At 46.7% G+C, this 23367-nt stretch overlaps 2 protein-coding genes across 2 annotated transcripts; both read right to left on the minus strand.

The window, feature by feature from the left end:
* Window positions 1-5101: 5101 nt before the first annotated feature.
* Window positions 5102-17725, minus strand: LOC120665604 (EEF1A lysine methyltransferase 4-like). The gene is made up of 8 exons (XM_039945199.1): window positions 17326-17725; window positions 16635-16748; window positions 16485-16553; window positions 16311-16330; window positions 16176-16228; window positions 16049-16079; window positions 15886-15967; window positions 5102-5496 (listed from the first exon to the last, which is right to left on the minus strand). Exons 1-8 carry the CDS (start codon window positions 17543-17545, stop codon window positions 5330-5332), a joined length of 756 nt encoding a protein of 251 aa, XP_039801133.1. The 5' UTR covers window positions 17546-17725; the 3' UTR covers window positions 5102-5329.
* Window positions 17726-20828: 3103 nt separating this feature from the next.
* Window positions 20829-23113, minus strand: LOC120665605 (pentatricopeptide repeat-containing protein At3g49240, mitochondrial-like). Its single transcript, XM_039945200.1, has one exon. It carries the CDS (start codon window positions 23032-23034, stop codon window positions 21046-21048), a length of 1989 nt encoding a protein of 662 aa, XP_039801134.1. The 5' UTR covers window positions 23035-23113; the 3' UTR covers window positions 20829-21045.
* Between the last annotated feature and the right edge of the window lie 254 nt (window positions 23114-23367).

Here is a 23367-nt window from a genome sequence, read left to right on the forward strand (position 1 = left end):
CACTTTATTGATTCCGGCTCTCAAGCCTCTTGTTTAGTGGTAAAGTTCAAAATTTAAAAAAAAAATTCGACACCTGTATAAAGACTTAAATTTAGACAAAATAAAAAATATATTACACAATTTGTCTGTAAATCGCGAGACGAATCTAATGAACCTAATTAGACCGTAATTAGACACTAAATTGCTACAGTAACGCTACAGTGAGCCTTTAAATCACGAGATGAATCTAATGCTCTTGTCTAAGCCAAACGTCCTCCTGCTTTTCTTTTTTTTAAGCACCCAGGAGCACTGGGGAATCATTTAAGAACTCAATTGGGCACCCACGTTGACCGCGCGCTCAACGCAGATGGGCTGCCGAGAAATCCAAGAATGCGCCTGCCGGGGTTTACACACGCTGCTGCTGCTTGGCTGCGAGGGATTCGTTGCTGTGGGCCATTATTTAGAGTAGCTACAGTACCGTTTACAAAGAAAATTGGCTATTATTATAAAAAAAATTGGCCATTCCCCCTAAAAAAATTGGCCATTGCCTTCTAATCGGTGCTGGATTCGTGTTTTACGAAACAAAGACATGGCGAAAATCAGAAAATAGTTTCATATTTTATTAAAGCGTGTTAGATGAAGAACATCTTTTTAATAAAAAAGAGTAGAATGAATGATCAGTTCTTAAACTTGTTCGACAGTGTCACTTAGATCTATGTACTCTCAAATTGCATATTTGAATACCTAATTTAGCCTCGGATGCCGTTCAGGTCCATGTACTTTTGAAATCAGATTCTACTCTCTAAAACAAACTTGGCTTCAAGTGTCATTTAGATCCCTATACATTTAAAATGCAGTGTTATCTCAATTAAATTGATAAAACTTTTTTTAATGCATATACATCAACTATAGTCAAATAAAATTAATTTAACTAAAGAATGTATAGGATATTTTGATAAGTATGAACCAAAAAATGATCATACTTTAATTTGGAATGAATATCTTAATTTGATAGTAAACGTGATGGTTGGCCTTTATATTTGAAGATCATCCAAATTTAAATCATTTAACTGATCTTGCCAAGTAGCAGTAACTTATGAATACCATCAAAGACCAAACCAAATATTAGGAGAAACTAAAGGGGTAACAAGACGAGTTAGAAAATGAGGCAATATAAATATTGAAAGCATAGTATTTTGTCATGTCATGCTTTATTTATGAGATGACACTGTATTTGAAGAGAGCATGTGCCCGTATGACACCCGAAGTCAAGTTTAGTGGGGGCACATCTGCATTTTGAAAGTATATGGACCCAAACTAAGTTTAGGGAGTCAGATATGCAATTTGAGAGTATAAGAACCTAAGGGACACAGTAAAAACAAGTTAGAACCGACCATGCACTTTACTGTAATAAAAATTTCATTAACATGTCTATGTAAGACTCGCAAATATACAATTCACTCTGTTCGCTTGGCTTGTCAGCCAATCAGCCAGCAGTGCTTTTCTCTCACACCAAATCAGCACTAGTCACCAACCACCAGCCAGCCAGCAATACCCCTTTCTCTCGTAACAAATCAGTATTAGCTACTAGCCACAGCCAAGCTAAAACTCCTCCTACCTTAATTTTTCCAATAATTATAGGTTAACTTTTAGAATTTATATTGTTTTGATTCTCCAGCCAACTATCAACTATAAACATTTTCATGATGTTTCGCAAAAAGCAAATTGGTTATAATCATAGAAATAAGCTTTCAAGGTTTTCATCCTCCAGAAATTTGGTTATAATCTACTGAAAATTGAAATGTTAGAGTTGTAGCCATAGCTTCTTCTCATACCATTGCCAGAAGTAGATCTCGCATTGGTTGGCTTAAGGATGGTAACGCCAACACAACCCTGTTCCATTCTCATGCTCGCCACCGTAAAAGGAAAAACTTCATAGCCAAGCTCACCACTGCTGATGGAACAATTCTTACCAATCATGAGGAAAAGGAGCAGAATATCTTTGAGTTTTACACCAACCTACTGGGCAAGAGTGTGGACAGAGATGAGTCAGTTAATCTTTCAGAGCTAAACATGCCGAGCATTGCCCTCAATGATCTTGAGGCTCCTTTTTTAGAAGAAGAGGTCTGGAAAACAGTTAGATCACTGCCTTCTGACAAAGCCCTTGGTCCCGATGGATTCACCGGCAAATTCTATAAAGTTTGCTGGTAGATTATAAAGCAGGACATTATGGATGCAATTTCAGCTGTCTGGAGCAGAAAATTTGCCAATTTCGAGCTTCTAAACTCAGCCTATGTCACCTTGTTGCCTAAAAAAGAGGATGCCACTAGTGTCAAGGATTTCAGACCCATTAGTTTGGTTCATTCCTTTGCCAAGCTAGTAACAAAAATCCTTGCCAACAGATTGGCTAGTTATCTAAATCAGCTGGTTTCTCCTAATCAGAGTGCTTTCATCAAAGGTCGATTCATTCTAGACAACTTCATGTTGGTCCAGCATACTACAAAGTTCCTACACCAACAGAAACAGGCTCGTATTCTGCTCAAATTGGACATTAACAAGGCTTTTGACTCAGTTTCATGGCCTTTCCTCTTGGAAGTTCTGAAACAGCTGGGTTTTGGTTCAATTTGGTGTGATATCTTAAGTGGGCTGCTTCGAACATCCTCTACTCAGATACTACTTAATGGTTCACCAGGAGAAAGGATACATCACCAGCGCAACCTAAGACAGGGAGATCTTTTGTCTCCCATGCTTTTTATCTTAGTCATGGATGTGCTTTGTCACTTAATAAAGAAAGCTGCGGATGAGAATATGTTACAGCCTCTTGCTAGAAGGGCGTTGCAACATAGGATCTCTTTATATGCAGATGTTCTTGTGCTGTTCTTGAGACCTTCAGCAAGAGATATTGAAACTACTCTTGATATCTTGCAGCTCTTTGGCAATGCCTCTGGACTCACAACAAATCTCCAGAAAAGTAGTGTTCTTCCCATACAATGTGCTGAAGATGACAAAGCTTTCTTGCAAGAAGCCCTGCCATGTCAGATCTCTGATTTCCTTTGTAAGTACCTGGGAGTTCCTCTCTCTCCTCACAAGATTACTAAGGCACAAGCACAGCCCATTATTGACAAAATAGCAGATAGACTCCCAAGTTGAAAGGCTGATCTGCTCACCAAAGCTGGTAGAATGATTTTGGTAGAGTTTGTGCTCACCTCTATGCTCATTTACATTCTATTGGCTCTTGAGTTACCACCTTGTGTTTTAAAGGGAATTGACAAAATAAGGAGAGGCTTTTTGTGGAAAGACAGAAAAGATGCTAGAGGAGGACACTGACTGCTTGCTTGGTCAAAGGTCACAAGACCATTTTGCTTGGGAGGGCTTGGAATTTCCGATCTTCAAAATTTGGGGTGGGCCCTGAAGCTGAGGTGGCTTTGGTTGCAGAAAACAGAGCCTGAAAAGGCAAGGGCTTTCTTCCCTGTCCAAGCACAGCCCCAGGTCCACTCTTTCTTTGAAATGGCTATTCAAATGGTAATTGGTAATGGAAAAATACCTTTTTGGATAGATAGCTGGCTGCTTGGTCAAAACTTAAAACAGTTCCTGCCACATTTGTTTAGTGCAATACCAGCAAGAGCAAGGAAAAGAACGGTTTATGATGCTCTCACAGGTGGAAGATGGATTTCAGACATTAGAGGAGCTTTAAGTGTGCAGGTTCTAGTGGAATATCTCTACCTTTGGGACCTCCTTTCTATTGTTGAACTGCAGCCAGAAGTGGAGGACATACATATTTGGAGGTTTTCAAATTTTGGGATATACACCACTAAATCAGCCTATGAGGCCTTTTTCATTGGAGCTACTCAATTTGATTCTTGGGAGAGAATATGGAAATGTTGGGCTCCAAGGAAATGCAAGTTCTTCATGTGGACGGTGGCACACAATAGGGTCTGGACAGCATATAGACTTGCTAAAAGGGGCCTTAACCACCCAACGAAATGCCGACTTTGTGATCAGGTTGGAGAAATAATTGATCACCTATTGGTCTCCTGTGTCTTCACCCGACAGTTCTGGGTCCACACCTTGCAGCAGTTTGGGCTACAAACCTTGGCGCCACAGTTGGATGATCATTGCTTTATTCCTTGGTGGGGGGGGGGGGGGCTAGCAGCAAGTTCTCGGGTCAGGTTCAAAAGGGAATCAATTCCATCATTATTCTAGGATCTTGGTTAGTGTGGAAGCACATGAATTACTGTGTGTTTGATGGAGGAACTCCTAATTTATCCCGGGTCATGGCAGCCTTTAGAGATGAGGTCCAACAGTGGTCTGTAGCTGGAGCTCGAGGAGTTTCTTATCTCCTTGCCCTAGCTCCCACCTCCTAATTGCTATGTGCAGGTGGTCTGGTCCTTTAAGTGTTTAGTGTGTCTAAGAGAGTGTGTTCTTTCTAGGGTGTGTTACAGACCATTTATCCCTGTAATATTTTTGTTTTGGAGGCTCTTTCCCCCCTTTTCATTCTTCTTAATATATTGATGCGCAGCTCTCTTGCGCGTTCGAGGAAAAAAAATGAATCAGAATAAGCCTTTTGGCACCCCTCAAAACAGAATGAGGAAGAGTACCTTGACATGGAGGAATCAAGCCACAACAAAGAGGAAGTAAGGAGAGGAACATGCCTCAATTGGAGTGAAGAAGAAAAAGGAATATATACTAGTCCTAATTCTTGGTTGAATTCAGTTGATTCTATGAAAATATTGGCAAAAGTGTTCGATGAATCGCTAAAATGATTTTGTGTGTTCCTCTTCTCCCTGCTTCACTAACTAGTGCTGATTGACTCTTTGATATTCACGAAATGCTTCTCTTGCTATCTTCCAGGTCTCGAAAAAAAATAATTTTGACCATAAAAAGAAGTGCCAGGTGCAGCTCTAAATTTTGCTTTAGTGAGTGCACCAAACTTTTTTAGGCTGAAAAGTTTGAAAGTTTATTGGAATAGATTATAACAACTTAACAAGGGTTAATTGGATCGGTACCATTGCAAAAAACCAACTTCAATTTGCAAATAAGTGGATACACAAAACCATAGCACCAAATTGGCAACGGGTGTCAGTTGGTAAAAATTTCAATTTACCAATGAAATGTCCATGAATAAAGCTTTCAAATGAATGGTCAATCGGCGATTCTTAATTTATAGAAGGGGTGTAATGTATTTTAAATACCAAGGGTAACACCGTAACACATCACACAAATCACGACCCCGGGCTATGCCAGTACAACAAATCAACAATGAACTCCAACAGCAACAAACAAGATGAAAATTTAAGGACCTGAGGTGGAACTAGTTTGTGTTTGTTGTTTCCTCTGGCTCGGTAGCTCTTCAATTAGCCTCTTTCACTGCCAACTTGTGACAAATGTAAATGAAATGTGACTCTGGATCTTTGAGAACATAATCAGGTGGCAGTTGACCATCCTCTGTGAGTGCAACTTCCTCCATGGTAGACTGTGGAGCACCTTTGCTCATTTTCAATTGGTATCTAGGTGTAGCTGTGAACAAAAAGAATAGATCTGGCGTCAGGTCTGTATAAGCACAAAATTAGTGCATCCTTTTTCCTTTGTTATATTTTTTCATTCATTATGTTATAGCAGATCGATTGGCAATTATAAGACTCGATAGACTCGCCCTCCCTTGGAGGCTCTGAGTAGATTGAATCTATTTTATTGCCTAAACCCTCGAGAGTCCAGCCATGTCTCTTATATAGCAGGTGATTACAATTTTCCATAACAAACTCTAGTAATTCCTGAAACAAATCTAGTAAAAATAGTAACTGTTACCTTGAATGGAGGAAACGACGGAGAGCTTGAGTGAGAGTACGTCTGCAGTCAGACTTAAAAAGGTGGAAGGTGAAGAGAGAACACATGGGCCTAGAGTATATGGGCCAAGATATATACTTAACACCCCCCCCCTTCAAACTCAAGGCGGAGTTGGAGGATCTGAAGCATTGAGTTTGAGCAAATGAAGCCGATGTTGCTCTCGAGTTTGTGCTTTAGTGAAAAAATCTGCCACCTGCAGTTCTGATGGCACATACTGAAGAGCAATCGTCTTTTGATGACAATGAGACCGGGTGAAGGAGGCATCAACACCAATATGCTTGGTAAGTTCATGCTTCACAGGATCATTGGCAATCTGTATGGCTCCAGTATTATCACAGAAAAGAGGTGTGGGAGCATCAGGGAAGATGCCAAAATCAGCTAATAACCATTGAAGCCATACAATCTCTGAAGTGGTAGTGGCAAGTGCTCAAAGTTCTGCTTCTGTACTAGACCGAGATACAGCTGCTTGCTTCTTAGACTTCCATACAAGAGGAGAAGAGCCAAGAAGAATGCAATAACCAGTGACAGAACGACGATCTGCCGGATCACTCGCCCAAGTGGAGTCCGAATAAGCATGAAGACGAAGCGGACTATCACAAGCATAAAACAAACACTGAGATGATGTCCCTCTTAAGTATCTCAACACACGAAGCAAATGTCCAAAATGAACCGAAGTAGGAGCACCCACAAACTGACTCAAAATATGGACTGCATGGGCAATGTCAGGTCTGGTAACAGTGAGATAAACAAGGCTGCCCACAATATGCCTATATCGTGAGGGATCCTCCAAAGGTGTACCATCCGTAGGACGAAGCTGCAAGTGCATGTCCATTGGTGTTGCAGCAGTTTGATTATCAGTAATGCCAGAACGAGCAACAAGATCGTGTATATATTTGGACTGAGAAAGATAATAGCCCTTGGTAGAATGCAAAACCTCAATCCCCAAGAAATAACTGAGAGGACCTAAATCAGACATCTTAAAGTGCTCACCAAGTTGCTTCTTGACATGAGAAATGTGTTCCACATGATCCCCCGTAATCAACATGTCATCAACATACAGGAGAAGCAAAGTACGACCACGTGGAGATAGATGAATAAATAAAGCAGGATCATGATCACTTGGTGAGAAACCAGCAGCCTATATCACAGAGACAAAACGCTCAAACCAGGCACGAGGGGCCTGTTTAAGGCCATATAATGCACGACGAAGACGACAAACATATCCTGAAGGTGCATCAACACCTGGTGGGAGCTGCATATAAACTTCCTCATGTAAATCACCATGAAGAAAAGCATTCTTGACATCCATCTGAGAGATAGTCCAAGAACAAGAAGCAGCGACTGCAATCAGAGTACGAACAGTGGTCATGTGTGCAACAGGAGCAAATGTCTCATCATAATCATGCCCCTTTGTCTGCTGAAAACCCATTGCAACTAGACGAGCTTTATATCTCTCAATAGAACCATCTGACTTGGTTTTAATTTTGAACACCCATTTACATGTAATAGGCACTGCATGTGATGGTAATGGAACAAGATCCCAGGTGCCTGTACGCTCAAGGGCTGCCAACTCCTCAGACATAGCATCCTGCCACTCCGGAATGCTAGAAGCTTCATGATAAGTGGATGGCTCATCAGTAACAACACTGACATGTGGGAAACCCAACCTGACAGGCGGCCCAATAGCAGCCCGATCACGCAAATTATATTGCTGGCCAACCGGTGGCTCGCCAGAAGCAGCATGTGACCCATCAGAAGCATTAGAATCATCAAAAACAGGAGCATCTGGACTGACTGAAGAAGGACTAAGTGAAAGTTCTGTGGGAGCTGAGCGATGACGAGTGTAAACTTGTGTGATAGGAGGTTTTGATGGTGGAGGTCTAGGAGAAGTGGGTGGTGGAGGCTGAGTGGACGGAGGTGATGGATGAGGCACAATAGTAGCGGGTGTGATGGGAGTAGTAGGATCAGGAATGTGTGTAACAGATGAAGATGGTGTAGAGACATCATTATTGGATGAGATAGGAGGAAGATAGAGAAATGAAGTGGACTCTATGGGAGAATATGAGGGTTGGGTGGAAGGGTTATAAAAGAAAGGACGGTTCTCAACAAAGGTCACATCACGAGAGATACGGATGCGACGAGCAGAGGGGTCATAACAACGATAACCCTTATGTTCAGGACCATACCCCAAAAAAACACACTCGACCGACTGGGCAGTCAACTTAGTCCGTTCGCGAGGTGCAAGCAAGACATAACATGTGCAACCAAAAATCCTGAGATGATCATAGTTAGGAGGTATACCAAAAAGAACCTCACCAGGGCATTTGCCAGCAAGTTTGGAGGAAGGTTGCCGATTAATAAGATAAACAGCAGTAGAGACAGCTTCTCCCCAAAAATGAGAAGGCACAAAAGATGCAATGAGAAGTGTGCGAGCAGTCTCTATAAGATGGCGATGTTTTCGTTCAGCAACACCATTTTGAGCATGAGCACCTGCACATGAGAGCTGAGGAAGGGTGCCCTCGAAAGTGAGAAACTGGCAAAAAGCGGAAGACAAGTATTCACCTCCAGAATCAGAACGAAAAACTCTAACAGAGTGGAAAATTGAGTGTGAACCATGCGAGCAAAGGACTGGTAAATGGAATACAGTTGGGATCGATGTTTCATAAAATAGATCCAAGTATATCGAGAATGGTCATCAATGAATATGACATAGTAGCTGTAACCACCCTTAGAAGGAAAAGGTGAAGGACCCCAAACATCTGAGTGAACAAGATCAAAAGGTCGGGCAGAATGAGAAGTACTACTAGAATATGGGAGTTGTACCTGTTTGCCAAGCCTGCAACCCTTGCAATGGAAACTAGAATCAATAGGGATACGACCAAGACGACCCTCATGAATCAGGGTAGACAATCGAGACCCACATAGGTGGCCAAGACGATGATGCCACTTGGCGAAAGATGAACCTGATGATGACACAGCTGATGACACACAAGCGGTGGAAGAAGGAAGATGTAAGGTGTCCAGAACATAGAGGTTAGAAGAATCTTTACGACAACGACCAGTCCCAATCACACTTCCACTCTGACGATCTTGGATAAAACATGATGAATCATCAAATCCAACAAAGCAGTTCATATCAGCGATTTGACCCACTGATAGAAGATTCATCGATAGCTGAGGAACACAGGAAACATCAGGTATATAAAAATGGGGAGATTGAAAGGAACCCTGATGAGTAATATGACATGATGTGCCGTCAGCAGTGTGAATAGAAGAAGCATTGGTGACTGATTTACATGCTACCAACTTAGACTTGTCAGATGTCACATGAAAAGAAGCCCCTGAATCTAGAATCCAAGACTGCGAAACAATGTTCTGAGAGGCTACAGCAATAGACACAGTTTCACTAGCATGAACCCTAGCATCAAGCTTGATATCACTGGATTGCAACATGTTGAGGAAAGGCTGATACTTGTACCCAAAACATAGAATAGAACGGAACTGTGACTCATGTTACCTTGAATGGAGGAAACGACTGAGAGCTTGAGTGAGAGTACGTCTGCAGTCAGACTTAAAAGGTGGAAGGTGAAGAGAGAACACATGGGCCACATGGGCCTAGAGTATATGGGCCAAGATATATACTTAACAGTAACAAACTCTAGCCACTAGATGAAGGGCCAGCCGCACTGCCCTTATTCCGGCGCCTGTACTGGATGCCTACAAATGCGCCCACAACATTTCCTCCCTCCTCGCGAAACAGCTCGTCCTCGAGCTGAAATTCTGGGTACGTCTCCTCCGACGCGTCTCGACCGACCCAGCGAACACAAAGCTCCCAGACGCCATGGTTAAGGCGAGCGCGCTTGACTGACGCTGGTGTAGGCACAACACGCCCATGAATCACCGGCGGGAGAGGCACCATTGCCGGAGGGGGATCACCTTGATGCTTCTTGAGGAAGACCACATGGAAGACATTGTGAATCTTGGATTGGGGAGGGAGCTGCAGGCGGTAGGCAACATCGCCTATGCGCTCGAGCACCAATTATGGCCATAGTATTTCGGAGCCAGCTTGCCAGAGGACTTGTCGGTGATGCAAGCTGCAGAACGGTGATGAAGACGCAACCAGGCCCAATCACCAACCTGCAAGGCAACGTCACGATGACCTTTGTCATAATATTGCTTCATGGTGGCTTGGGCGGCGAGGAGACGATCCCGGATCTCCTGCAGGAACACGCCCCGCTTCTTGAGCGGCTTGTCCAAGGCAGTAACACGGGCCACGCCTGGCTGATACGAGGCCATGGTCGGCGGGGGGGGGGAGGGGGGGCGACCGTAGACGACCTCAAACGGTGTCGCCCGAAGCGCTGTCTGGTACGAGGAGTTGTAGCAGAATTCCGTCCAGGGAAGCTAGCGAAGCCAAGAATGCGGCCGATCGCCGGCCAGACAGCGAAGATACACGCCCAAGATGCGGTTGGTCACCTCGGACTGCCCATCAGTCTGCGGGTGGAATTGTTGGCGCTCCTTAAGTATCCATTTTATCCCCTGTTTAACTTTGATAATGGCATGAATTTAATATCAAAATTACTAACCATCATAACCTCGGCCCAATTATTGGTCATTTTCACGTTTGCACATATATTTTGGAGGTACTTCGTTTATGCAGGTTTTTGACCAATTTTGGAGCATGAAATGGCGAGACCCACGATCACGCGATGACACGAAGAAAGACGAAGGCTAAAGCCCGAACAAAGGATCGAAGGCCATGATGATTAGAGGCTCATTCATGCACATCCACCCTCCAATGAAGCCCAAAGGACAAAGCCCACAAGATAAGATCAAGATACTTCGGGGCTAAGCAAAACAAAGAGATATTTAAGTAAGGATTTTCTATCCTATCCTTCTCCTCGAAGAAATCTCGAAGATAACGACGTCTAATGGGGTGCAATCGTGAAAGACATAAACTCTAGAAAATTCCAGTAGACTTGGGGAGAAAGATGAACACGAGCCGGCGAAGGAAAGTGCCAGGCCGGCCGGCCTAGGCTCATTGGGCCGGCCGGCCCAGCCCTTTTTTAGGTCGGTTCGACCTCCCCTTTGACCGAGGGTTCCCTGAGGCTATTTAAAGACCCCTCCCCAAGGTTCACGGAGAGATCAATTCGGGAGACGACGCCAAGGAGCAGAGAAGATAGAGGGACACCTCTCGGAGAGCCGAGGGTCGTGCTAGTTGTCTAGGGTTCGCCCTAGCCGACGTGGGAACCTTGCAAGGAAGACCACGTCGGAGTTCTGGAGCTAGGATCATCAAGATCAAGATATGGCCCCGGTTGTGATCTTGTGATGTACAATCATTCATGGTGAAGTTATTTGTGATTCCGAATGTTTAGCGACCATATTCTCTCTTTCGATTTCGTTCTTTTCTTTGGGTTTGCTTCATCCTAGATCTATTATCGAGATAGATCGCTTAGCATGATCTTGTAGTCATGGTGGCTAGAGGTTTATGGCGGAACTACCAAAGGGGGTTCGACTTACTTCAGGGTATTTCGTTCAAAAGGGGGGCGTCGTGACAGCCCGTCTCCACAGAGTAGGCGGAGTATCGAGGGACCGGATTGGAGATTTTGGGTTTAAAGAGGCTTTTCATTGATATTCACATCTACCTTACTTCACTTTATCTAGCTAGAACTACAACATATGCATGATCTAGGTGATCTAGATTGGTTATCTCTAACTTTCCCTTGCTACCTTCGGTGTTTGTCGTGTTTTCAGTAGATTAGATTCGTTTTACACCACATCAACACAAAGGAATCTCTATGCTAGTAGATTATTTCTTGTCTCTTTGGTTCCGTGGATTGATAAACCTTGGGGGAATACTCTGAGGGAAAAGCTGCACGAAACCGTGCGCTTGCGGTATATAAATCGGGGGCGCTAAGGAGCGTCAACAGGAATGCAGAGCTAAGGCGAAGCTCGACGCCAGAGAGGTCGAACAACTCCGTCCAAAAGGTGCTGGTGAAGACAAGGTCCCGATCACTGACGATGGAACACGGGATGCCGTGCAGGCGCACGATATGGTCGAAGAAGGCGCACGCCACCGAAGTCGCCGAGTAGGGGTGGCCGAGGGCGATGAAGTGTGCATATTTGGAGAACCTGTCGACGACGGTGAGGACGACCGACTTGCCGCCGATGCGAGGGAACCCTTCCACAAAGTCGAGGGCGATATCTTGCCATACCGCTGTGGGCACAGGAAGAGGCTGAAGGAGACCGGCGAGATGTAGATGTTCGGTCTTGTTGCGCTGGCAGGTGGCGCAGCCATGGATGAAGTCGCGCACTAGACGATTGGCGCCGGGGTTGTAAAACGAAGCGCGCAGCCGGTGTAGGGTCTTCTGAACACCTTCGTGTTCCGCACCATGGGCCGTGGCGAGGATGCTTGGCCAGAGGGAAGAGGACGCTGGCACAAAGATCCGCCCTCTGTGCATGACGAAGCCATCGGTCATGCTCCAGGAAGCACCCGCATCGCCTCGTTCGATCTCAGCATGCTTGGCGACGATCTCTGGCAGGGTGGACGCCTCATGTCTGAAGTCCTCGAAGAGCTCGATGTCCGGCCGGGAGATGGCGCAGGCGACCGGAGCCACCACCGTCTCGTCACGACGAGAGAGTGCGTCAGTGGCAGTGTTCCGGCGCCCCGGCTTGAACTCCACAGCAAAGTCATAGCCGAAGAGCTTGCTGACCCAAGTGTGCTGCGGGATGGTCGATAGCCGTTGATCCAGTAGATACTTCAGCGCGAAGTGATTCGTTCGGACGGTGAACGGGCGCGCCCAGAGGTAGGGGCGCCAATGCTTGACCGTCTTGACGAGGCCGATCAGCTCGCGCTCGTAGGCGGCCAACTTGGCGTGCTGTGGCGCCATGGCGCGGCTGAAGAAGGCGATCGGGCCGGCGCCTTGGTGAAGAACAACACCGACGCCTGTGCCGGAGGCATCGCAGTCGACAATGAACGGGGCGGAGAAGTCCGGCAGCTGCAGGGTTGGTCCGGAGGTGAGGGCCGACTTGAGCGCCAAGAATGCCTCAGTAGCGGCCGGCGACCACAGGAAGGCCTTGCGTTTGAGCAAGGCCGTCAGCGGAGCAGCGATGGTGCCGTAGTTCTTGATGAAGCACCGGTAGTAGCCGGTGAGGCTGAGGAAGCCGCGCAGCGCCTTGACCGAGCATGGCTGAGGCCAAGCGTGTACAACTTCGATCTTGGAGGGGTCCATGGCGACACCCGTGGAGGAGATGATGTGGCCGAGGTACGCCACGCTGTGTTCTGCAAAGCAGCACTTGGATTTCTTGAGGAAGAGAGAGTGCTCACGCAGTATAGCGAGGACCTGGCGGATGTCGCTCAAGTGCTCGGCCCACGTGCGACTGTAGATCAAAATATCGTCAAAAAACACAAGCACGAATTGACGAAGGAACGGACTCAGAACCTCGTTCATCAATGCCTGGAACGTCGACGGAGCGTTCGTGAGCCCGAACGCCATCACCAGGAATTCGATGTGTCCATGGTGAGTGCAGAACGACGTCTTCTGGATGTCGTCGACGTGCATGCGGACTTGATGATAGCCGCTACGCAAATCAAGCTTGGTGAAGAATAGCGCCCCCTTGAGCTCATCTAGCAGCTCATCGACGATGGGGATCGGGAACATGTCAAGGACGGTGCTCGCATTCAGCGCCCTGTAGTCGATGCAGAAGCGCCAAGAGCCGTCCCGCTTGCGGACGAGGAGTACCAGCGAGGAGAATGCGGAAGTGCTCGGGCGGATGATGCCCTGCTTGAGCATCTCGGCGCATTGACGCTCGATATCGTCCTTGAGGAGCTGGGGATAGCGATATGGCCGCACGGCCACCGGAGCCGTTCCCGGCAGAAGATGAATCCGGTGGTCTAGGCGGCGCTGCGGTGGGAGCTGCACAGGTTCCTCGAAGACGTTCGCGAACTCGTCGAGGAGGAGCGCCAGGAGGTCGACGGGGGACAGCGCGGTCACGCGCGGCAGTAGTGTCGAGGACGAGCCCAGCCACTAGACGCGCTGGCCGTCGCGCCAAAATGTCATGGAGCGGTGCTCGAAGTCCCAGAGAATAGGACCGAGGGTCCTCAGCCTCTGGCACCCAAGCACGATGTCGTACTCCTCGAGCGGGAGGACGTACAAGTCGACGACGAAGCGCTCGTGCCCGATGGAGATGGGAACCGCGGAGCAGATGCCGGCGCACTGGACGCGATCACCGTTAGCCACACCGACCGAGAGGCTGGGGCGCGGCGAGGGGCTGATGCCGAGCCAGTCGGCCACCTTGGTGGAGATGAAGGACTGCGAGGAGCCCGAGTCGACCAGGGCACGCACGGTGGAGCCAGCGAGCGTGGTAGCGAGGTGCATCGTGTCCGCCGTCTTGATACCCCTGAGCGCGTGCAGGGAGATGCCGAGATCGTCGTCCGAGGCAGCATCGAGTTCCATGAGGTAGATGCCCTTCATGGTGCACTTGTCGATGTGGCCCGGGGTGAATTTCTCGGGGCAGTTGAAGCATAGGCCGTTGATACGCCGCTGAGCCATCTCCTGCGGCGTCAGGAGCATGAAGCGAGCGCCGGGCTTCGGGGGCGGGCGCGGGGGAGCGGATGGCGTCGTCGGTGAAAGACGAGGACCGTTGTTGCCGGAGGCGCACGGCGCAGGGGATGGCGTCGAAGGAGACCGCGGCGGGGGCGCCAAATGCCCTGGTGCCCGTGCAACATCCTAGATGTCGTCGTCGTCGATCTGTAGCCGGCGTTCGAAAGAACGGGCGAGGCTCATGGCGTCCTCCAGAGTCTCCGGCCGCTGCAACTCGACGTCCATGCGCAGTGGATTGCGGAGGCCGATGGTGAAGAGATCGACTTGTTGGCGCTCGGAGACGTTGTCACAACGTGCGAGCAGAAGCAAGAACTGGTCTTGGTATTCCGAGACCGATCCCGTGCGGCGGAGGTGCGCCAGCTCGCCCAAGGGGTTGCTGCACACCGGAGGCCCAAAGCGGCGATTGACGAAGTCGACGAACTGTGGCCAGGTCAGTACGCCGCGGTTGCGCTCAAGGCGGTAGTACCACTGTTGAGCCGTGCCTTCCATGTAGTAGGAGGTCGTGAGGACCTTCTCATCCTCTGTCGTGCGATGCGCCCGGAAGAATTGCTCACACTTATGAAGCCATCCGATTGGATCTTCAGCGCCGTCATACTTGGGGAAGCGAAGCTTGTGGGTAGGCGGCGGCGGTGGAGGAGGTGGAGGCTTCTGCTTGTCGGCGTCTTTGTCGTCGTCGTCCTCGCCGGAGGGTCCGGCGTCGTGCTTGTCAGACTGCAGACGATTGACGGCGACGGTGAGGCGACTCTGGTCGCCCTTGAGTTTGGTGAGTTCATCCCGGACCGAGGTGATCTCGGCCAAGATTTTGTCCTTGCTGGACTTGAAATCGGCGGCGGAGAGGGGATCGCCCATCGTCGAGGTGGCGATGGCGATGCGTGGGTGGGTGCGCAGCGAGGAGGAAGGCGGCGGCGGTGAGAAAGCGTGGAGGAACGCAGGAAGGAAGGAGGCGCAGGATCAAGAGGATTGATACCAGATGTTATAGCAGATCGATTGGCAATTATAAGACTCGATAGACTCGCCCTCCCTTGGAGGCTCTGAGTAGATTGAATCTATTTTATTGCCTAAACCCTCAAGAGTCTAGCCGTGTCTCTTATATAGCACGGTGATTACAATTTTCCATAACAAACTCTAGTAATTCCTGAAACAAATCTACTAAAAATAGTAACAAACTCTAGCCACTAGATGAAGGGCAAGCCGCACTGCCCTTATTCCGGCGCCTGTACTGGATGCCTACAAATGCGTCCACAACACATTATTTTTTATTGCAATAATTGGGAGTTTATCGTTATTTAGAGGAATCTTTTGAAATCTTCAAATATCCCTTGAGTTTTGAGAATGATAATAATAGCAAATTAAGAAAAGAATGTTCCCTTAAGCATTTTGCATCTAGTGAAGTCCTCAGAAACAAGGATCCCATATGGACAGCTAGAGTGTGCTCCGGCGCAAGGGAGTGTTTCAAACTTACGCATAATGTAAAGTGCAATACTCCATCTGCATCCAGCCTGGCTCAGAAGTGGGACTCGTTCCTTAGGAGCACCATACGTTATCTGCCAGAAGACAATCTCTCTTCATATAATCATCTTATTAACATTCAGGAATAGAGTAAACTTTCAACTCAGAGAATGTACCAGCAAGTAGATCCCATGAGGCCTAAGAAGCCTGCACAAGTAAGCAGCATAGATAAATTCAAAACAGCTAACAAATAATGGGATTGATTGATATGCAAAGAATGAAGATTTTTTTTTTGTCTTAAACCTTGCCACTTCTGCTAGCATTTTTGAAGCACCATCAGGAGCATCATCAGCACACTGGAACATTATAGCAATACCGATCTCAACACATGCCTAATCAGAAAGCTGATATGTACTTCACTTGGCAGGCAGTGCTTACCATCATAGCATCCAGGGTTCCTAAAGTGACAGGTTCAACAGACTAACCCATTAATCAAGTAGCAAAAAAGTGGGTTGATTTGTATGAGGTCCATAAAAATATTTCAAGAGCATTACACTATGAAACAACTTCAGTTTCATGTGCTTTGGAGTAAACGTGATGCTTAAAATTTACCTTTATCAAGGACACAATCAAACGATTCATCGCCAAAGAAAGTCATGTCCCTAACATCCATCTGCATATCTTAAAGCATAAGAAGACTAAGTGAGTAGACTACATATCGAGGCCTTAGGTTAAGAAGATGAAACTATCAGCAAACAGTACAGGTCAGCTGTGGAATCTCCTTGTGTTTCTCTCTCATATGCTCGATGACCACAGATGAAATGTCTATGTTTACAATGTCCTTGTAACCATCCTTCGCCATATCCTCTGACAAAACTACCCAAATCAAGATGAAAAACATCATCAGATAGCATCATGAAGTCAATTGTCAACGCACGGAATATCAAAACACAAATAAACTGAGAGACAAAATACAGGATTGCTTCAGCATCCTCAAGTTCAAGATGTTAAGCCCACACTTCATATCAATATCATAGGTAGCTCACAGGAACGCAGGATAGAGTCATAAAGCCAGCCAAACATGAAAAATTGAAATTAATGGAAGGTGTGTCAAGGGAGCACTGTGCATATATAGCCATACAAGATTGGAATGCTCCCAGTGGATGAATGGTGTAGTGAGGTTGATAAAAACAAACGCTCTGAGCTATTCAAAATTGATTGGTCGATCTGTGAATCGAATGGGCTCATGTTCTAGCTCGAAACGCAGGCATGAGCTAGCTCGATCCCGTAGCAGCTGGCTATTTCGGAGCCTGGATGGGACACTGCAAATTCCGCAACACCGAGAAGCTGCAAGCTCTAGCTCGGCGGGCGAGGCATGGCGAAAGCAGCAGTAGTTACAGTAACGCGAATCGCAGCAGCGCGCAACAGAAGGGAGACAAGGTGGCAGACGTACGGGAGTTGCCGCAGCCGACCATGAGGACGCGGGAGGCGGCGGGGATGCGGGCCCGGAGGAGCGGGCGCAGCGCCGCGTACGTCTGGTACCAGTCGAAGAACTCGCCGCCGCCGGAAGCGCGGGACCCGGAGGAGGAGTAGCGGGCGTCCCAGTAGGCGGCGTCACCGTAGTCGTTGCTCCTGCACTCGCCGCCGCCCATCCCGACCCCGCCGCTCTCCATTCCTTCCCTGCGGGCTCGCGAGTCGCGAGGAGAGGGGAGGGGATTCTGATCTGAGCTCGCCGGTGGATCGCTACTGGAGACTCTGGGTTGCAGACTTGCAGTCCTGCAGACTGCACAGCTTGCTGCAGTGACGAAAAGGGTGCGGGCTCGTGTCCGCAGACAGCGGGGACGGGACGGGACGCGGCGCATACACAAGGCACACCTCCCACCGAGGCAGCTTTCACAATTTGGAGCACCCCAACTCAGTAAATTGCATCCATTATATAATAATTTGGTAAGTTAGTGCAAATTGGTCCTACAACTAGTAAAATGCTCAAATTAGTGCAATAACTTGGCAGGTGGGTGCAGATCGGTCCAACAATATATAAAATGCCCAACTTAATGTAATAACTTGGCAAATAGGTGCATTCACAGTCCAAACATTACACGTCAATTTAACTAAAACAAAGTCTCAATAAATAGTATATCCGTGTTAGAACAAATTATTAAGTATTATTTGACTATTAATTTTTGTGCTGCAAGCATGTGCTTGCATGGCACTGTATTTGGCTATGATAAAAACCTTCACTGTTTAAAAACTAATGTTATGTCATTACATTAATTATTTTTGTATAGTGATTTAATTTTAAATTAAACTATTTAATTTGATATTTAATATTGAAAAATTCACCCTCACTGTTGTCGATATGTTTAATTATATGCACTGTTAAACTAAAAAAAGCCAATATGTTGATACAAACTATTGATACTTTATAGGAGCATGGTACATATATTTTTAAAAGCCACATATATTCATTAGAAAGGAAAAAATAAGCTAAATAAACGGAAACAAACATAAGCATTGTTGAATACATGAGCGGAAGCGCACAAGAAACCTAAGAACTTCAGTGTTTGAGTGATGCTAATGATGTCACTCGAAAAATTGTTTGCTTCTGAACTAATAAAAAATTGTACATAGTTGAAAAGCAGCAACCAGATCACCATCAATAATTTCCATTTATAAAATTTAAGAATTATTGATGTTCATCTACTTTGCTTAATATGTTTCTGTTGTAATGGTGGTTAAATAATATATTATTTTTAATAAAAGCATAATTAATTTTTTTCTAATAATAAAATTATTGGTGTCCATTGCGACACAAAAATCTACGGTCAAATAATACTTTTCCGACGTGAATATACTCTTTATTGTGACTTGACGTTAGCAAATATATTATCGTGTAATGTTTGGACTGTGATGTCAGGCCCGGGGCAGTGGAACTGCTTACAAGCTTAGAATGTTCTACAGTAAGAGATAGCATATGGATATACCTTACCTCTTTTGTAACTACCCGAATAGGCATAGAATTAGCTGTAGTACAAGGAAACTACCCGACCAGGTTGTAGTTGGATTCCAACAGTACTCGGCTAGGACTTTCCATGTAACCCTGTCCCCCTAGAGTATATAAGGGCGGGCAGGGACCCTCTCAAAACACACTATCACCTAAGGCAATACAACCAACCACACATTATTACGCACCTCGCGGCCCGAACCTGTCTAAATCCTTGTGTTCCTTGCACCATCGAGTTCCAGAGCTAGTCGATCCCTTGCCTACAATTCTACTGCTAAGGGTATCCCTGAGCAGGCTTGGCGGCTAAACATCGACATGTGAATGCACCAATTTACCAAGTTATTGCACTAAATTAAGCATTTTCTAATTTGTTAGATCAATCTGCACCCAATTATCAAGTTATTGTACTAAATTGAGCACTTTACAAGTTGTTGGACTAATTTACACCAACTTGCCAAGTTGTTATATGATGGGTGTAATTTACTCTTTCAGAAAACCACAAACGACTATGGCAATTTGGATGTTTAACCAATGGTAGAGTTTGCATGATTGATCCCACAAACTACTAGCATAGTAGCGTAGCTTTTGGTCTGTATGGTTTATTGAAATACAATCTTTAACTGCAGATCATTTCCCAGACCACACTAGAACACTTGTGCATACACAGCTAGCCCCGCTGACTGCGGATCTTTCACAAGACTGTTCTGTCTGATGATAAAATCAAGAATTAGGATAAAACCAGATTTCCTATCAACAGCTACAGCATCGGCAAACTTCTTCATGTATTCTAATGAGGAAGCAGAAGCATCCCCAATGCCTAAGGGGAGAGTGTAGTTTCCTGCTGCTTCAGTTTGACAAGAACAGCACTATCTTTTGACTGGATCAGAACTTCCTCGGTAGCCTGATTATCATAGCCAGCAGCATTTTAAGGTAGTGTTTACAGAATCAGTAATGTCGATTCCTAATAATTTTGCCAGCAAAGAAATCTGCAGTACAAGATAGATTCATCAATGAAAAAATAACCCCATTTATTAAGATAAGTTTCAAAATATTTGACTTCTGCAAAGATGAATAGAATATGTGGTATGGCACAAGGGGAAGATACAATATTTCAATAATGTAAGCCCAGACGTCTATAAAGGTTTGGAGTGTCAATACTAGTAACAGAACTCATCTAGGTGACAACAGTTAAGCAAATTATACCATTTATAAATATAAAAACGAAAACAGATCATAACTCATAAGCTCTTCCTTAAAGAAGATTATGTTGATTATTCTTCGAGATAGTGAAAGGGTAACTATCAGATGAACTTTTTCCCATCATAAGTCATGATAGAGATATAAAATCCAGGTACAAAGTTCAACTCTATGGGATTGTATCAAAATAAGCTAATTTAACTCTACCGGATTAGCGCAAACCTTAGTAGCTTACCAACAGCCTCTGATGCAGTGATAGGGTGTTCCAACAGTACACCATTAACAGAGAAGCCATCATCACCGATACTTTAGGTATTCTGCCAATGGATCATAATTGTAGTTATATGGAATAATTCTATCATTTGCCAAATCAGAGGCATATATTTCTGGCCCTGCAATGCATTGTGGGCTTCTGTGACATTTGATGCATGCAGCAATAGATAATCCTTTGGCACTGGCCAAATGTAGCTCAAGGATGGCATCTAAGAGTACACTACTCTTAGTGATGGCAAAAAATAGTTTAAAAAAAACACCTTAAGCCAAAACCGAGCCACAAGCCCGTGCGTGTTCGGTAGCTCTGCATTCTAGCCTGTAGTTCGAATGTTGAAGCCATGGAAGGTCCTTGAATGAGCACGCTTTGTTAAATGAAAAGATAAATAGATAATTGCTTCAAATTTGCAGAATGAAGAGTGAAAGGGATAATTTATCTAGCAATATAATAATAATAAAATAGGTAATTTCAGGGATCACAGGGATATAAGAAAATTTATAGCTTATATTTATCTAAAAAACACGAGATGTGGTACACAAGATTGCAGCAATACAGCATACAATCAGTACAACTTGAATCCATGTGAGTTCAAATAAAAGCATTGAGCTAACCTCCTCAAAGAGCGGCTCCTAATCACATTATACTACTGAAATGAAGCTAATGATCAACCGTGCCAGAAAGGAACCTCTAAGATGACAAAGCTATGGCCCCGATGAGGCTTCAACAGACTCTTGCTTTTTCTGCTCATCGCCTTCACTCTGTTCTCCAGAAAGACCGATGGTGCCAGTGCTGGACTCAACAACCTCCGCCTCCTCAGCACTCAGTCTATCAGCCGATTCTTCATTTTCTGCTTCCCTCTTGCGACTCAGCACTGCCTCAATAGCTGCTCGGCTAGCCCTGGCAGTTTCTTCTTCCTTAGCCTTCGCCTCAGCCTTCTTCCTCTCCTCTTCTTCTTTAGCAAGAGCCTCTGCTCTAGCCTTCTCTTCAGCAGCACGTGCAGCTGCCTCCGCTTTCTCCCTCTCAACATCTTCATACAACTTTGTCATATCCCCGTCTCTCCCCTCTTTCTCAAGTGCCCCCTCCAGAAGTGCTTTCATTTCATCACTAAACACAACACTCTCGTCCAGGAGAATACCCTTGGCTATCTTTATAGCATCATCCAATCTTGCAGCATCAACATATGCCCTTAGCAACAGCTCATAGCTGGTAATGTTTGGCTTGACCTCTTTTTCAGGCATCATATCAAAGAATCCCTGTGCCTCGTCAATCCTATCAACCTTCACCAAGCCGCCCATGACTTTGTTAAATGCATTTGCGTTGGGCCTCAGGCCAGCATCAAACATCTTTTTGAAGTAACCAACCGCATCATCCACCCTATCCACCTTAAAGCAGGACTCAATAAGCAACACATATGTGTACTCATCAGGGTTTACACCTCGTTCAGCCATTTCCTTGTACAATCCCTCTGCTTCCCCAACAAGTTCGTTCTTCCCCAACCAGTCAATCAGATTATTGTAGGAGAGAGTATCTGGAGCACACCTCTTCTCAGCCATCTTCCCAAAGACCTCAATTGCGTCCTGAAACCTTTTAGCAAGGCAATATGCATCAACCATCACATTAAAACTCCCCAGGTTTACAGTAATCGTCCTGGGTGGGTCATGCTCCATGCACATTCTATCAAACAACTTGAGGGCATCCTCCAACCTCCCATTCCTCCCAAGCGCATCAAGCACCATGTTGTAACTCACTGCGCCAAACCTCACCTTGGAACCCTCTCCAAGCACCTCATCATAGCAATTCATGGCCTCCTCCTCCATGCCCTTGAGGAAATAGCCTTTCATTAGGTTACCATACACCACGCCATCGAGAATAGGCCCACCACCAAGCTTCTCCTTCAGCTCCTCGTACAATGAAAGGGCCATGTCACCATCCCCCGCATTGACAAACCCACCCATGATGAAGGCATAGACCTGTGTATCAGGAGCGACGAGGCCACGCTCGAGCATGCCATCCTTGAGCTCTATCGCCTGGTCCAGCTTGCCATTCTCAGCGAGGGACCGTGCCAGGATGCGGTAAGTGGTCGGGGATGGGAGCACGGGCGAGTCGTCCTTGAGGAGGAGGCGGAAGTGCTCGAGCGCGGCGTCGGGGCGGCGGCAGTCGCAGTACGCCTGGAGGAGGAGATTGTAGGTGGCGATGGTGGGCGCGACGGAGGCCTGGGTGACGAACCGGTGGAGCGAGAGGAGGTCGGCGTAGCGCGCCTGGCGGAGCAGCGCGGCGAGGACGGCGTTGCAGGTGAAGACGGTGGGGCGGCAGTTGGAGTAGATGGAGTGGCGCGTGAGGAGCGCCGCCTCGTCGAGGTCGTTCTCGCGGATGAGCGCGAGAATGCGGCGGTGGAGGTCGAGGCGCTTGCCCGATAGCACCGAGGCCGACTCGGGGATCTTGGGCGCGTTGGGGTTGGAAGCGGAGCGGGGCGCCCCCGGGGCGCGCTGCGGCGCCGGGCCCCGGGAGAGCGGGGGCTCCACTCGGAGGCGGCGCTTGCGGCGGCGGCGCTCGGCGGCCGCGTCCGCCGGGGGCTGGGCGTCGTCGGTTGGGGTGGCGGTTGGAGTGGCAAGGCAGAGGAGGCGGAGCTGGGGGCGGAGACGGAGGGGGAGGGGGACGAGGCGAGAGAGGAGCGGCTTGGGGAGCGCCATGGCGGCGACGAAGCAACTGGGAGGAGGGTTTAGCTAGGGATTTTTTTTTCCGTGCCGCGAGGGGAACGGGGAGAGGCGAAACAGAGGAAGCGAGCGAAGAAGACGGGAGAGAGTGGGCCGAGCTGGGGGCGCGTTTAGTTCCAAAAAATTTTCATCTCCCCTTTAAACACACGTATGAAGCACTAAATATAATTGAATAACAAAACTAATTACACAGTTTGGATGTACACGTCGAGACGAATCTTTTGAGCCTAATTAGTGCATGATTAGCCATAAGTGCTACAGTAACCCACATGTGCTAATGATGCGGTCAAAGGCCTCAAAAAATTCGTC

Source organism: Panicum virgatum, chromosome 3N (genome assembly GCF_016808335.1).
Source record: "Panicum virgatum strain AP13 chromosome 3N, P.virgatum_v5, whole genome shotgun sequence".
Classification (NCBI taxonomy): domain Eukaryota; kingdom Viridiplantae; phylum Streptophyta; class Magnoliopsida; order Poales; family Poaceae; genus Panicum; species Panicum virgatum.